The sequence below is a fragment of the Budorcas taxicolor genome, chromosome 21, assembly GCF_023091745.1.
Source record: "Budorcas taxicolor isolate Tak-1 chromosome 21, Takin1.1, whole genome shotgun sequence".
Classification (NCBI taxonomy): Eukaryota; Metazoa; Chordata; class Mammalia; order Artiodactyla; family Bovidae; genus Budorcas; species Budorcas taxicolor.
Window position 1 is genome coordinate 71,096,530 of NC_068930.1, and position 15,681 is coordinate 71,112,210.

Genomic DNA, 15,681 nt, shown 5'->3' on the forward strand with positions numbered 1-15,681 from the left:
AGTCCACTTTGAGTTGTTTATTTAGCTAGTGTTCTTTGTCTGTTAACTGTGTTTTAGAACTTGTGGATGGTTATTTTGATATGGCATGGTATTTGTCTTAGATTGTTTGGAGCCGTGTTAAAATACGCTTATTGCTGTTCATTTGACATTTTAATTTTTTCACTTTCTCATTTATCAAATATGTGTACCATGCAGGTGCCCCCTACTGAGACGATTCCTCAGATCAAAAAGGAAAAACATAGTACTCAAGCTAAAAATAGAGCAAAAAGGAAACCTCCAAAAGGAATGTTTCTTTCTCAAGAAGACGTGGAGGCTGTTTCTGCCAATGCCACTGCTGCTACCACGGTGCTGAGACAACTGGACCTGGAGCTGGTGTCGATCAAACGACAGGTGCCGTGCACCCCATCCTGGCGAAGAGTGCCCTGCACTGCAGCTGTGCTCTCGCTGCTCACTTGCTTCACAAATCTCAGAGGAGTGTTCTGTTTCTAAGGAATTGGACAGAGGATCTTAGGCCCGTTGATTTTTTTTTCTCCTAACTTAATCATGAAATTGAAATTTTACATATCCGTATCGATCTAGATACAGATCTCAATGATGTTCATTACACGAACACACCCACATAGCCTCTTTCTGGTCAAGACCTGGAACATGGTCTCGGGCACCCTGTTCATCTCCCCTTCGTCCCTGCTCCTATTTTACTTTGAGTTTGGGCTGTCTCCCCTTGTTGACTGTCACTGGGTACTGATAGGAACGTGGTTTATGTGCCTCTTGGTGCGTTGTGTGTGTATGCTTCTTGGAGACACCCCTCAGAGTGCAGCTGCCAGGTTGTTGAGCGTGCACACATCCAGCGCTAGAGAACTGTCTCCCAGGCTGGTTGTGTCGCTTTGTGTTAGTGTTGGTTGCACCCTGGCAGGATTTCCTAATTGTAGCACAGCTGACTTTTTGGGCCAGATAACTCTTTTTGTGGGGGGGAGTTGTGTGTCTTGTAGGACATTTAGCAGCAGCTTTGGCTTCCACCCACTGGACACCAGCAGCGCCTCCCCCCCACCACTCTGTTGTGCCCACGTTGTGGAATTACGGCGCTGGCAGGGGGTTGTCTCACGTTCCCATTTGGAGGCCTGTCTTTTTACACACTCAGTGGCACCTTTTTTTTTCCCTAGTATTTGTTTATTTGGCTGCACCAGGTCTTGGTTGTAGCATGCAGATTCTTAGGTGTGGCTGTGGGATCTAGTTCCCTGACCAGGGGTCGAACCTGTACCCCCTGCATTGGGAGTACGGAGTCTTAGCCACTGAACTGCCCCCAGCCCCTCCCAGTGGTATCTTTGATGAACTGATGCTCTTAGTTTGGAGGTGGTCCAGTTTCTTGTTCTTGTCTTGTGTGGTGGGTACTCTCAAGTTCTGTTAGGAACCCTTCCTGAGGTCATGAGGCACTGTGTTAAAAGCTTTGTTTTGCATTTTGATCTTCAGTTTACCTGGAATGTTTTTCTTTGTTGTTATGTGTGGGTTTTTTTTTTTTTTTTTTTTTTTCCCACATGAATATCTAGTTTACCAAGCACTATTCATTAAAGACTGCCCTCTTCCTGTTAGAAGGAATCTAGTGTCCATCGTGTGTATGGCTCGGGTCTGGAGTTGGGTTTCTCCTTTCTTCACCAGCATTGCATGGTCCTGATACACAGATTATAAATGGCGCTTCGTGGTAGGGGAGTCTACCAACGTGTCATGGATCCCTGCCCTTGTGTTTCCATATAAAACTTAGAATCACCTTCTCAATTTCCAGAAAAGTAATTTTCCTAGAGGGGATGCTGTTGAATCTATAGATCAAGATAGAGAGTTAACATCTTCTCACCCATGAACATGATTTGTCCCCGCACTTCTGTAATCTTGTTTTTTCCAAAATTTTGTAGTTCTTGATGGGAACAAGTCTTCTGTTTCTTTTATTGGAGTTACTCCTACATGTTTGGTACTTTTTTGGTGCTCTTGTAAAGAATAGTGCTTCTAAAATGAATCCTTTCCTGATTATTTGTGCCTCGTGTGGGAAATGACTCATCCTTTTGGTCTGATTTTGCATAGAAGTCAAACTGAGAAATCAGCCGAGTGGCCCAGTGTTGTCCTTGCCTTAGTCATCTCCCCCGACCCCCACCCTGACTTCAAGGTGAACTAGGGACTGGCAGTTCTCGCCGCTTGGACGAGACGAGAAGAGCAGGGCGGCCTGCTCTGTGGCCTGTCTGTCCTCTGGTGCAAGAGGTGCACAACCCAGGGCCAAGCCAGCCCCACGGACTCACGGGCTTGGCTATCTGTCCCAGCCGCTGGCAGAGCTGTATTCTAATCTTAGGAGAATCAGTTAATCTTTCTGGGCCTCTTCTCAAACAAGGAAATTCATCCTTGTCTGCCTGATGGTACAGGATGCATGAGGACTTGTACGCTGTGTGTCGGGGGGGGCAGGCTGTCTGGTTAGGGCCGGGCTCCCCTCTGCATTTCCTCTCCCTCTCCCGGGGCTTCAGTCCCACGGCCAGGTGAGTTTCTGATGTGTGCTGTGCAGTATCAACATGGAAAGGGGTTGAGACCCTTTCCCACAGAGCTGTTACTGGTAGATAGAGAGCCTTCAGTTTTCAGAGCCAGGATCAAGAGCAAGAATGTTTTATTTGAAAGTAGCTGCCCAGAGTTGACATTACTAACGAGTGAATTCTCAGAGTCTTCAGTTACTGGGAGATGAGGCCAGTTGTTTGCTTTCTGCAGCCTTTTGCTTTGCTGCCAGCTGCACTCCCAAACTTCCATGGTGGTCAGTCACGTGGTAGGCCTTGTGTTCTGGGCACCCCCACATCTGGTCCTATGTCTGGGACACATTCGTCCGATGGTAACAGAAGACGTGACTAACAATGTCTCCAAGAGTGAGCTGTTTGTTTCTTTTTTATTCTTATAAAATAGCAAGAAATTCCAATATCAGTGGTTGCTGGTTAGTTCCTATGCTCAGTGCTGCTCTCAGAGTCCCCAGATTCTTTCAGAATTTCCTGCATCCTTAGCTTCTAGGGTTTTCATCTTGCTTGTGGCCTCACACTGGACACTGCAGAAGCCATTTCATCACCTTTGTGCCTGTGTTCAGGGCAGTAAGAAGAGGGAGGGGGAGCGGAGCTGATCCTTCTGTCCCTTTCAGCAGGAAAAGCTCTTGCCTCCTCAGAACCTCCTAGATGTTCTATGCATCAGGGCTCTGCAGCCCAGCTCCTCCTAGCTCCAAGGAGATCCTCAGTTGCTGTCAAAGATACAAGTGAGATGGGGACTGGGGACAGGTTAGCCAACAGACACTCCCTGTTGCATCAGGACTTGCTGGGTGGAGGGAATGAAAAGGTCTGACGTTAGAGAAGAATCTCTAAATACGCAGTAAAGCAGGAAAAAGAAAGTTGTGTTCAGCCAGGAGCCCTCGGTAAGACCCCAAGCCAAGTGGACTGCTTTGTTTGGTTCTTTTTTTCATGCTGGTTACTTTCTTATCCTCTGTCTTATCTAGCTGGTTGCCACTCTGGCTTCCTTTCCAGTTGGCATAATTCTGTCAACTAACCCCTATTCTTACACTTACTAGTAAACACAAATGATTAGAAGAAGGCCTGTAGGTAAATGAGAATATTGAGCTAACTTTTAGTTCAGAACTTCTGGATATTTTACCTTGTAGCCACTCGTTTAATGTCTGTGCTTTTTTATCCACTGATTTTTAGAAGATGCATGTGATTCTTAAACAGATTGGTCTCCTTGGAAGATACATATCACTTAATCCCAGTGCAATATAGATAGATAAATAGATCTCACGTACTCTCTCAGCTTTGTATCATGTATTATAAACATATAGCTAGAATGAATAGAGTAACTGGAGTGCCTGAGGAGAGGGGGAAACATGGGGTATTTTAGACCCCTGACTTGAGAATTTGCTCATTGCATGTTGGAAGTTTCTGGGTTTCATTTTCAGAATTCAGGGAACATAATCTGAGTGCCTTGCAGTATTTTGTGGTTTGTTGGTAACTGCAAAGTCTGAGAAGAATCTAAGATTTTGCTCTTTATTATCAGAGAGTGTTCTATTAACTAATGCTGGTCTGAGAGCTTGGAATTACTTACTCTGAGTAAGTTTGGGGTATTTTCTTCTAATTTATATACCTTTTCAAAATAAACTAAAGCAAATTTCAGTAAAGCATGGTCCTAGTTTATGGTTTTTCCTGTAGAGTGAGTTCTGTGCGTGTTTCCAGTATTTTTCTTTTCTGTTGTTTTTGTGTTCTGATGTGGCATTGTTATCAAAAGATTTGGAGTGGGCTGCATGACGGGTAGACTGCGAGGCCCTTACTAACGGCAGACAGGGTCGGTTCTGGTCCTTAGGAGTGCTGGTCTTATTTACTTGCCTGCTGGTCCCATAGCATCGAAAAGTCTTTCCTGTATTCCTCCCCCACCTGCCCGATGCCTTTAAACCTTTGAGAAGTAAAACACAGGAGGAAAGGATCTGTGAAACTGGAAATCAATGAAATGTAAGTAGTTGAAAGTGGGATTTTTGAAAATTGTATAAGTATGAAAAGTTTTAGAGAGACAAGTATTAGAAGTGCCCATATGACAGTGTCTCTACTCATCTCCCACCTCTTCCCTGGCTCTGAGAGTGCTGCTTTTCTTCATTTGCCTAGGGCACTTTCTGCTCACAAAATGTTTTTGGTGTTTCCCTTGGAAAAATGAACCTGTTCCTCTGCTTGCTTTCTTATTTGCTCAAGTGATACTCAAGAATGAAAGTGCTGGGGCCAGAGTTCCCCGGGTGCTTGGCACAGAAATTCCCCTCTGCCTAGAGCGGAGTGCAAAGGGCCCCATCTGTGACCCAGCTTGCTCAGGAGTCCAAGCAGAATTAAGGAGCAGGCCTGAATTGATGGAATGGTTTGTCCTGTTGTGTCTTTCTTTTGATTAGGCAAGCTCAGTGAAAGATTAGGTCCACCGAATCAAAGCAAGAATGTGGAAAAGATAATTTGTGAGAAAATTAAGAAGTTACAGTTGCTCAAAATCAGGCTCGTGGAAAAATAGCTTTTTTCCTCTCCCCATTAAAGAAGTCTGAAGGGCCGGCTTCTGCCTGCACTCTGCCCGCTCTGCTCCCTCAGCTCCACTCTGTGGTGGGGGCACAGGCGCTGGGTCGGTGTCAGACTCAGATGGTGCCTGCTGTTGTCCAGATGGGCACCTGTTAACGAGCTATTGGATTAGGGTTGTGTGTGCAGGAGCCTTCCTGCCACCATCCCTTCCTTGTTTGTTCCTTGTTTGTTGCCCTCAGCAAGTTAACTAAAACGTCTATTAATAGTTAGCTGCTCTCAAAGGATGCGATAGGGGCCTTGTATTTGGGGCTGTCATGTAGACCAGAAACTGCTTTCCTCTTGGCTTTTTGTTTCTTTTAACTTTCATAGTTTTGTTTTCTTTTCATACTTTTATAAAAGTCTTTCATTTTTAAAATGAGAATCTTGTTTCTCTTAGATTCAGAATATTAAACAGACGAACAGTGCTCTAAAAGAAAAACTTGATGGTGGAATAGAACCATACCGACTTCCAGAGGTAAGATTATGTAAATATCATCTTTGAAGTCACACCTAAGTTTATGTGTTTAAGAATTTACTATCTGTGTCTCCAGTACACATCTTCTAGAAGGAAAGGTATAGACATCATTTATTATAACCCTAGTTGATGTTAACATTCTGATATAAGATTGATTAATCCTCATAAGGACACGCCCGTGCCTAAATGTAGTGTGCTAACAGGACTCATTTGGATGTCCAGGTCATTCAGAAATGCAACGCCCGCTGGACCACGGAAGAGCAGCTGCTCGCCGTACAAGGTAGGAAGCTTGTACTTATAAACAAGAAGCTTGTACTTATAAACTTAGAAGCTCTGCTTATAAACAGAGAGCTTAGGCAGAGCAGTCGCCTCAGGAGGCAGTTGTGCCCCAGCCTGCTCTCAGCACATTGCTCACCTTTAACAGACTCCTGTGAGCTGACATCCTTCTAGTGGACATCATATTAGCTGAATTTCTGCATTCCCTTTGGGCTTTGCTTTTTTCCTTTCCCATGTCTCACAAGATGTAAAAATTAATCTAGAAGTCTCAGTGTCTCAAGGCATATTTCATTTTAGCAGCTGCTTGTTGGGTTCTGAATAGTCAGAAAGGACAGAGGGAGGGTTAGGGCTGTAAGGTTGGAGGTGTTCTAGTCCTGGGACCCTGGAAAGGCCTGTGTGGAATGTCCACAGCACAGGATAGCTACTGGGTGACCTCAGTTATACCATGTGGTGTGTGGTGAGAGGGTGCAGACTGTGGCCGGTCTCGCATGCAGACTGCCGTGCTGCCCTTCCTGTTGGTTTCTACGCTAAGATAGTGTCTGCTGTTGGGAGCCCCCGTGCTACCTTATCTGGATCAGGGGTGAGTCTCAAGTGTGTGTGTGAGTGTGTGTTTTATTATTTTTCTCTTGTATTGAAAAAGACGCTTTCTTCCATCCTTAGCCATCAGGAAATACGGCCGAGATTTCCAGGCCATCTCAGATGTGATTGGGAACAAATCAGTGGTGCAAGTGAAAAACTTTTTTGTAAATTATCGACGCCGCTTCAACATAGATGAAGTTTTACAAGAATGGGAGGCAGAGCACGGGAAAGAAGAGAATGGTCCCAGCAACCAGAAACCTGTCAAGTCCCCAGACAGCTCCATCAAGATGCCTGAGGAGGACGACGAGGTGAGTCTGAAGCAGCTGGTCTCTGCGGGATTCATGCTCGACCTCCAGTTACTTTCTTCACTGATGACCTTTTCCAGCTGTAGAAATAGATTTAGGCTTCAGCTGTGTCAGTAATGACTCTTACCCGTAAATGCTGTAATATATGTTGACTTTAGTCACTTCTTGGTCACTGTGTACGTATTCACGTTTGAATTCCTGGACAAATTCTTAAGTCCACCCTACTTTCTCTAGCCACAGAATATTTCACATTACCAGTATTTCCTTAAATACAGTAACCACTTGGCCCTGAAACAGTAAGTTAGAAGTGCCTTGGGGATCGGGAGAGTTCAGTCATGTGAGCTGTGTGTCGTCCCCTGTGAGGTGTGTGAGCTTACAGGGGTGTCTGCAGGCTCCTGGTGCATCTCTGCGGCCACACCTCCAGCCTGGCTGCTGTTGGGGGGCCAGCGGCTAAAGGACTGATGGGGACAAGCCTAGGTCTTGGGTTGCTTGGCATTTCCAGAGTGGAACTAACGTTCTTGTGACCTCCTGGGTGGTGGCACTGAGTCCACTGGCCCAGTTGGCAGAGATTGAGGGGAGATTGCTGAGGCTGCAGGGTCTGTCTGCTGCCTGCCTGCTTCCTGTGGCAGGGGGCTGCCCCCTGCATGCTCACCCTTCCCCACAGACAGTGTGTAGGGCTAGGGGGTGGGAGTGCACACCATCCACTTATTTTTGCATTTGCTCACTGACATGGTGGGCTTCCCTGATAGCTCAGGTGGTAAAGAATCCACCTGCAATGCAGGAGACCTGGGTTTGATTCCTGGATCAGGAAGTTTCCCTGGAGAAGGGAACAGGCTACCCACTCCAGTATTCTTGGGCTTCCCTTGTGGCTCAGCTGGTAAAGAATCCGCGGAGACCTGGGTTTGATCCCTGGGTTGGGAAGATCCCCAGAGAAGGGAAAGGCTACCCACTCCAGTATTCTGGCCTGAAGAATTCTAATGTGAGGATTAATTTGCTCATTACTTTTATCATCAAAATCTTTCCCAAACGAGGCAGGAAAGACTTGAAGTTACTTCTTCTGTGTTGTCCTGTGACTCTTTGCTCCCAGAGCCTGGCTGCAGAACTTGGAGGCCCCCAACCTGTGCGTGCCTGAGCCTTGTGAGGAGGGTGCCCTGAGAGCATGGCACTGCCAGCCACCCCCACCCCTCCACGTCCATATGCCAGTTTAAGAAAGGGCCTTGAGGCATCTACACCTGTCAGAAGAGGCGGTTTCAGAAGCACACCAATTTCCTTAGACTGCTTAGAAAGGGCCTTGAGGCATCTACACCTGTCAGAAGAGGCAGTTTCAGAAGCACACCAATTTCCTTAGACTGCTTAGACTTTGCTCCCAGAAAATGTCTGCAGTCGTGTTCAGTCTCTAGTGCTGGCAGTGCAGTGGTCCTTGACTCACACCCACCCAGCCCAGCCTGCCCACGAACGGGACAGCACAGAGGCAAAAGGGGTGTTTTTATCTTGGGGCAGTGACTTTATCTGACAGCTAGTTACCCCTTTAACATCAGATTACCTTCCCTGAAGTCCTGGACTCAGTTTAGGAAGCATTGAGAACATGATGATTACTGGGGAAAGGCCATTAGAACTTGGAGAATGAAAGCTTTCTTCCAGGTCTGTTTTCTGACTTAAGGCTCATGAAGCAGAAATGAGAGGAAACTCAGATCTCTTTCCGCTTCAGATTTCATCATAGCCGGCCCCAGAGAATTAGCATGAAAAGTTTGCTCACAGGTTGAGGATGCAGAGTCATCATTTTCCTAGACCTGATCCGTTGATTGGCTTAATCTGTCAGCTGATGTTTCCTCCTGTCTTGCTAGCCCAGAAGGTCTGTCCTTCCTTTTCTTTAGTCCCTTTCTTCTTATGCTTCTTAAGGCACCAGGCCTCCTGCTTTGCCACCCTGGTTTTCCAGTCTCTGTGTTAGCCCACAGAAGGAAATTAATCTGTAAGGACCAGCTGCTTCTCTGTGTCCACCAAGGGCCTAAGGGAACTAGCTAATTGTCTGTCTGATCAGTGCTCAGAACTTAGTGTGCTTGTAATTTCTCCATTCCTGTGGAGTCCAGCAGCTCAGAAAGATGCCTGCTGGTGTCCAGCCTGCCCGCGGGTCTTGCCTGTTTATGCAGCGCAGGCAGATTTGAGAAGTTCATGGTCATCTGTCAGCTGTGGGCTTTCTTCCTTTGGAGCTGAGGAGGGAGAGTAACCCATGAGGGTTGAGCGTGTGAGACTCAGGGTTCTCTGGGGAGGGCCGGGCACAGATGGAGTCCGGGGAGGTGTCAGAAAGGCGTGGAATGACGCTGAGGTGACTGGTTTGGAGGTAAACATTCTCACTTAAAAGTGTAGAGTGATTGAGTGTATTACTATTAAGGAGAAATTGATTTCACTAGTAACAGTTCTCATAAATTGGGGTTTCACCTGAAGGCACAGCTGTTTTCAGATTTTGGACTCTTAAGTTTGGCTGTTTCCTTAGAAATAAGACACCATGGGGGAGCAGCAAGCTCTGAGACCCTTGGTGATCTTGAGGCCTAGGTCCAGCAGTCAGTCTTTAAAAATGAGAGTAGAGAATTAGAAAGGCCTGTGAAGTTTATAAGAAGCTACAGCCTTTATGTTGCAGCTGTCTGCTAACCAGCGTGGGTGCTGGGACTCCCAGCAGGGCACCTGAAGGCCCTGTGTGGGCCCCTTAACCCTGTGAGGTGGACCGTGGTGTTGGGCACCTGCTGCTGACGAGGACCCTGCTAACTCGCCCCGGGTGCACAGTTCGTAGGGCACGTGGCCATGGAGGCCTGCCCACGTGGCCTGGCACAGCCTCCACCTCTGCACCCTGGCCTCGGAGCTGTGGGGCCGGAGAGGGTAGGAGGGCTGCCCCAGACCAGAGTCAGCAGCGCGTTCTGGTGACCTGTCTGTGTTTCTCTGTTTCCTCCTTGCTCAGGCTGCTTCTGTTCTTGATGTCAGATACTCATCTGCCTCCTGAGACACTCTGGTGGCTTGAGTGCTTGGTGTGGACGCCTGCATTTTCCAGGATTCAGGTACCTCCAGACTTCACCCAGCCATCCGCATCACAGCTCTGTGGACAAGCAGCTCTTACCAAAAAGGCACACACTCGCAGTCCTGGGCTACACCTGCCTTAATTCTTCGCTCGTTCCTCGTGCGGGGCCGCTTCCCCGAGAGCTCTCTGTGTCTCTCGCTCCGCCTCAGTGCGGGGATCCTGTGGCCCCGGCCCACCTACGGCAGCTCTTCCCCATTGGCGGCTTCGGAACAAGGAGTCACTCGGAGGTGCGACTCTGTTCCTGCATGGCCTGCAGTCCCTACTTTGTGCATAATGTAATTTTCAGAGTAACTGTGACCCGTTGGCCTTCTGGGAAGTTTCCTTTGTTCTTTTCTGAGGCATCCACCTAAGTGATATCATGCTTCTTCAGAAATCACCGCATATTGGCAGACTGCGTCATAACCTTCATAGTGCCAAACAGCTTGATACAGCTCCCCTTTCCCTCAATGTAGGTATAATTATGGTTTATAAATTCACTTGGCTTAAATCTCTCCCCTCTCCCTGCCCGTGTGGTAGAAAGCTCATTCTCTGCACTGTACTTGGAGGATTGTGGACCCCAGCACTCGCTGCCTTCAGCATCGTCACCCCAGGATGGGCGCCGCCCGTCTTCTCCTTCCCCTCCCCACCCCGAGCTCCAAGAGTGTCCATACACTGTACCTGGTGCTTGTACATTGGGAATTGGTGCCTTCTCCTTTTGGCAACCATGTTTTCAACCCTCTTTTCTGTTTCAGTGTCTTATTTCTTCTTTAAAGTTGATTGCTTGCCAAAGATGACATCACTGAGATGAGGAGACGGGGAGGCCTTGCTGCAGGTGCTTGACAGAGTGCGGATGCTCGATGTCACGTGGGGCGGTGATACGGGCCTGCGGCCGGCTGGCGGCGGCTCTGTCAAGGCTCTGTGCTCTTCGGGCGCTGTCCTCTTGGGACACCTGGCCTCTTGCCCCTCTCTCCACGTAGCCTCTTCTCTGTCACGTGCTGGCCGTGCAAGCACCGCTCCCTCGATGTTACAGAACAGGCAGGGACGTGTTCGGTCACTGGTTCTAGTGAGTCCAGGTGGGAAGAAACCATCTGCAAAGGGGTATGTGATGCCTTTTGGTTGGGCTGGGAACAAGTACAGATATTTAACAAATGTTCTAAAACTTCCAGAATCACTTTTATTCTCTTGCCAGGCTGTAGACTGCGCCGTGCCTCCTGGTATGCCCCATTCCCTGGCCTGTGGTCGGTTCAGTCTGCACTAAATATGTGGAAGGAGCTTTTTTTGTTGGTTTTTGCATCAATGAAGTATTTTTTTGTGCTTTCAATACCAAAAAGAAAAAAATTCCAGATGCTTTAAGGCATAAACAGAATTCTTAAGAATTTGAAATATGCAATTAAAATTTGTCGTTTTGACTCCCACGCACCTTGCTTTTTTTAATTTTTTTAAGTCAGCTGATTTTCTCTTTAGGAAGAGGGTCAGCAAGACACCTAGAATGTTTGGAATTGTACTTTTTTTGAAATCTGGAGAAAGGTTATCAGAAAGGGAGTGAGACGGGACTTTCCCGGCGCCCATCACCTACCTGTCCCTGCACGCAGTGTCTGTTGGTCACGTGAGGGCTGGTGAGGAAGAGCCTCCAAGGAGCCCGGCGCCCCCGCTGCTCGTGCCAGGCGGGCAGCGCAGTAACAGTGGTCACTGTGCAGGGTCCGTTTTGTTTTTGTCGTGAGCCTGCCGCCTAGTTGGAACATGGCAGGAAAACACGGGCAAGAGGTGGCAGGAGTTTTGCACGTTGCTGAAAGGGTACAGTAGGCCTGGAGGCTCCCGCTGCGCCTGGCCTCTTCTCCAGACCTCCTTGCTCGTTAGAGAAGCAGTGGGCACCTCGCTGCAGCGGTCTGTCTGCCAGTTGTGCTTCCTCTCTTCACCCCCAGGCTCCTTCCCTCAAGAGTCTATCCCGCTTGGCAGTGCTTCAGGGCTGGTGCTGGTCTGTGCTGCGCGGCGGGCACACCGGCAGTGCCAGGCCCGTCTGTGCTCAGACATCCCCTGACCTGGCTGCTGGCGACAGGTGGTCTCCAGTCCCGAAGAGTCATGGTGCTGGTGTACTTGCCATTGTGGCCACTGGGTTTTGGCCTTCTCACCAAGGGAAAGGGGGGTGTGGTTTTCATTTGCTAGAAGGAAAAAAGATAGTTGTCTTTGCCTGACTGCCTTCGTTGTAGTTTCATGCATAAGATAGCACTGTGTTTTAAACTGTTTCATTACACTGTCTTTGCAATGATGTTGTAAATGCAAGAAATCACTTCCCTTTAGAAGTGAAGTGGTTTGGTCTTATTTATGGGACGACCCTTTTTAACATACCAAGACTTGGGTGCGTCAGCAGGTTGTGTTTGGATGTGTAAGGGTCCATGATGACTGCTGCTTCAGATGCAGTGTTCACTTAAGCTTTGTCTTCTTAAAAATTATCAATGTGAATGTCATAATTATATATATTTTTTGTGGAAAATTTCTCCTAAGTATAAGTTATTGTGCAAAATATAGTACCATTGAAGCAAATGATAGTTTACCTTTTAGTTTAGAAATCCTGAAAGATATAAATTGTATTGCATATGCATTAAAAGTTTGTTTTATTTAATTTTATGTAGATGTGTAAAGTGTTAGGTAAACATTTTTTCACTTACTCATTTGAACACCTTGTTACTTGAATATTGTTTTGACTGGTCTGAAACAGTGATGGATTCTGTAGGATCGCTCTGTAAGCAGGAAGCAGCCCTGCCTGCTCCTGCTAAGTGGGGGGCCGTGGGGCAGCAGCGCCGGAGTTGGCCGGACCCCGAGGTTAGTGTAGACCCCGCCTCCCCACGTCGTCTCAGTGCGTCCACGCCCACCAAACATCAGTTCCTCAAGATGGCTTTGGATAGTTTTTAACCTGCCAGATCCTTTGATGGTCGTAAACCTCCGATCAAAAAATGAAAAAGAAAACGTAGTTGAATTTGGAAAGCTGACTGTTGCCACACGCCACTCTTAAGTGTGCTCGTTGTCACTTTAATTTCAACTATGCCCTATTTTTGTCTTTCTGATTATCAGATTGTACTATTGGTATAATTGCATACCAAAAATAAGCCAAATAGTGCATTACACTAACTGGATCCCTGCTTATATGAGCAAAGGTCGGATGAAGCCAGCTCACCCGAGAGCCTCGTTTCTTGTCTAGCCTGATGTAAACTGAGTGACCCCGGATTCAAGCTTGTGATATCAAGTGAGACTTTATCTCAAGTTGACTCGAGGTGGTTAGCTAATTTGAATCTAGTGATCTTGTGCAATGCTCAAAACAAACCCTCTCTCTGCCACTCCCCGGACCTCTGCAGCGTTCCCTCCTTAGAGTGAAGCACAATTGCAGTAACGTTACAGTCCAACGAAGGAAGGTCAGTACAGCCTATGCATGTTGTATGATAATGAGTGTTTACAGCCCTTCTCCGGAACTCGAGTCTGTACTGGAGCAGATGGTATTCCATTACGTAGACTTACCAACTTTGCTAAGTGCTTTTTAGATTGCTTAAAAATTTTTTCAAGATTTTAAAAGATGTATAAGGTTAAGTTTGCAAATATAATGGAAATGCTGTATATCTTTTGAAGTGATAAAAATCCATGTTGGAATTTTAAAGAAAATATGTTGTAATAATGCTGTTGTAAGTAATATTTTAATGTCTCTTTTTGCCTGTTTTCTATTTCAGCACATTCATTGTGGTGAATGTTCATAGCATTATAATTGCTTAGCCATCGAATGATAACATTTGTTAGTAGAGACTGAAAGATTTATTTGTGAAATTCTGCAGAATTCATTTTTCTATTTCCAATATTTGCTGAAGTTAAATAAAAATTTTCAAGCCATTGATGTAATAAAATATGAAACAAAAGACTGTTCTGACCCTCCAGGCTCCGTCAAAGCAGCAGCCCACCCTGACTGACGCCAAGTGGGTTTTCCCTGCCTCTTGCCTGGGGCCTCTGGGTTTCTGAAAGCATCCATTCCCCAGCACTGTGCACTGTGGGAGCACATGGCTGCGGTGCTTTTGTTTTTAACCCTTAGATCTACTTGAACTACATTTTTTATTTTATAATATATGATGATCCTACGGTTGGGATCAAATCAGTGGACATGAATTTGTTATGTTTGTGATAGTTGAGGACTTAAATGTATAGGTTTGATGAGAGGAATTTTTTTCCTGTTAATGGTTTTTCAGCTGCAGTAGGCTTTGACACATGGCTGCCGGCCTCAGCACAGACATGGGACTGTGGGAGAGAAGAGGCGAGATGACTGCCTGTGTTGCGTCTGGTCAGCCCAGTGGACACGGCCCAGGTCTCAGTGCCTCTCTGAATCACATGAGGACCTCTGTGAGTGCCCAGTGGCCATCTCTCTGGTCCTTTTTAGCCAGAATGTAGGATTTGGTTAGATAACACTTGTATAAAAATCAGCCTTGCCTCACACAACATGTAAAACACACAGGTGGGCTCGCTCTGTGTGGTGACTTCCCTTAGTGAATGGGTTTTGCGTGACGCTTCCCAGAGGCCCTTGCCTGGCAGATGTAGTCACTGTGCTGAGTGTCTGCGGAGCGTGTGTGCGGTGCTGCCAGGGGTGGCCCCTGGGAAAGGAGCTCAGAGGCTCAGAGACGTCAGCACATGTCTCTGGAGGTGACTCCGGTCCAGACCCAGAGGGAGCCAGTGCCAAGGCCAGGGCCGGGCTTTCCTCCAGGAGACTGAGAGGGTGTGCGGCAGGGACAGAGGAGGCCACGTTGGCAGCTGGGGTGGGCCCGGTGAGGGCTGTTTGGGCTTCTGATGAAGTTCCCCCTCCTCACTGCGCTCTCTGAGTTCTCCTCCTCCGTGTGTGGCACTGCTATGTCCAAGCTCATCAAACTAGAAACATGGTGTCACCTGCCTCTGACCCCCAGCTCGAGGGCCTTCCTCCATTACTACGTCCCGTGACAGCTCAGGCCCCTCCCAGTGTCCTGAGCTGATGCTCTCGCTCCGGATTCATCTTAACCCTGACATGCCTCTTTTCCTGCTCGCTCTCACCCTGCATCTCCTAGCCATAATCAGGGCCCTTTCCCGCTTAAAACGCTCCCTCTGCCTTCCAGAAAAGCTCATTCATTCCAGAAAAGCCCTTCATTCTGTCTTAAGCCACATCACATGCCTACTGCAGGGCCAATCTCTGCTTTTCTCAGAAACAACGCCACTCCCCCCTACAGGGCCCTGAAGTCCTGACCCACAGCTCAGGGCTCCACCTTCAGCAGAGGAACCAATCTCAGGGCCTCTGCCACTCACATGTCTCTGCACTTCCTCTTCGTACTGTACCACAAAGAAATGGCTTTACGTTTGCTCTTCTTTTGAATAGGTAACCAGCATGCTTGTTACAAAAGGCAGACAGTGGGACGTAAGCTCCCCACCTGTGGCCTCCAGCCACCCGCCCCTTCCGCGCCTCCTCTGAGAGCGTATCAGCAGGTGTACAAGCATGCACGCTCACTTGCACGTGTCACATACATTTCCATGCAGATAACGTGCAGTTGTCTCTCCGTCAGTACATGGGGGATCGGTTCTTGGACACCACAGACGCCAGGATCCAAGGATACTTGAGCTGCCCCTGTAGCAGGGTGCAGTCAGCCCTCCCTGTCCATGGGCTCCCCGTCCACGGGTGCATGCAGAGGCGGACTGTAGTGTGTATACTCTTCTTACCTCACATAGTGATACCTTAGTCCGCTACACCAACCCATGGATAGGAAGTTGCTTCATTCCTCTGCACTGGTTTCATGGTATCCAGTTACGACAGTAACTGTTTATTTAAACTGTGTCATTTGATAGTCAGTGAAGAATCATGTGATATCAGAAGACTGGAGCCAGCCTATGTCATTTTGCCTACAGGCAAGTGTAGTTGTGGGGATAAATATCTAA

At 47.6% G+C, this 15,681-nt stretch overlaps 1 protein-coding gene across 1 annotated transcript in view; it reads left to right on the top strand.

The window, feature by feature from the left end:
• Positions 1 to 10,973, top strand: part of RCOR1 (REST corepressor 1) — a 116,709-nt gene extending 105,736 nt beyond the window's left edge. Inside the window, exons 8-12 of the mRNA XM_052659765.1 lie at positions 196 to 390; positions 5,473 to 5,550; positions 5,773 to 5,830; positions 6,487 to 6,713; positions 9,661 to 10,973. Of these exons, the coding sequence (XP_052515725.1) occupies positions 196 to 390; positions 5,473 to 5,550; positions 5,773 to 5,830; positions 6,487 to 6,713; positions 9,661 to 9,702 (600 nt within the window). The 3' untranslated portion in view covers positions 9,703 to 10,973. The remainder of the gene's footprint in view (positions 1 to 195; positions 391 to 5,472; positions 5,551 to 5,772; positions 5,831 to 6,486; positions 6,714 to 9,660) is intronic.
• Positions 10,974 to 15,681: the final 4,708 nt, after the last annotated feature.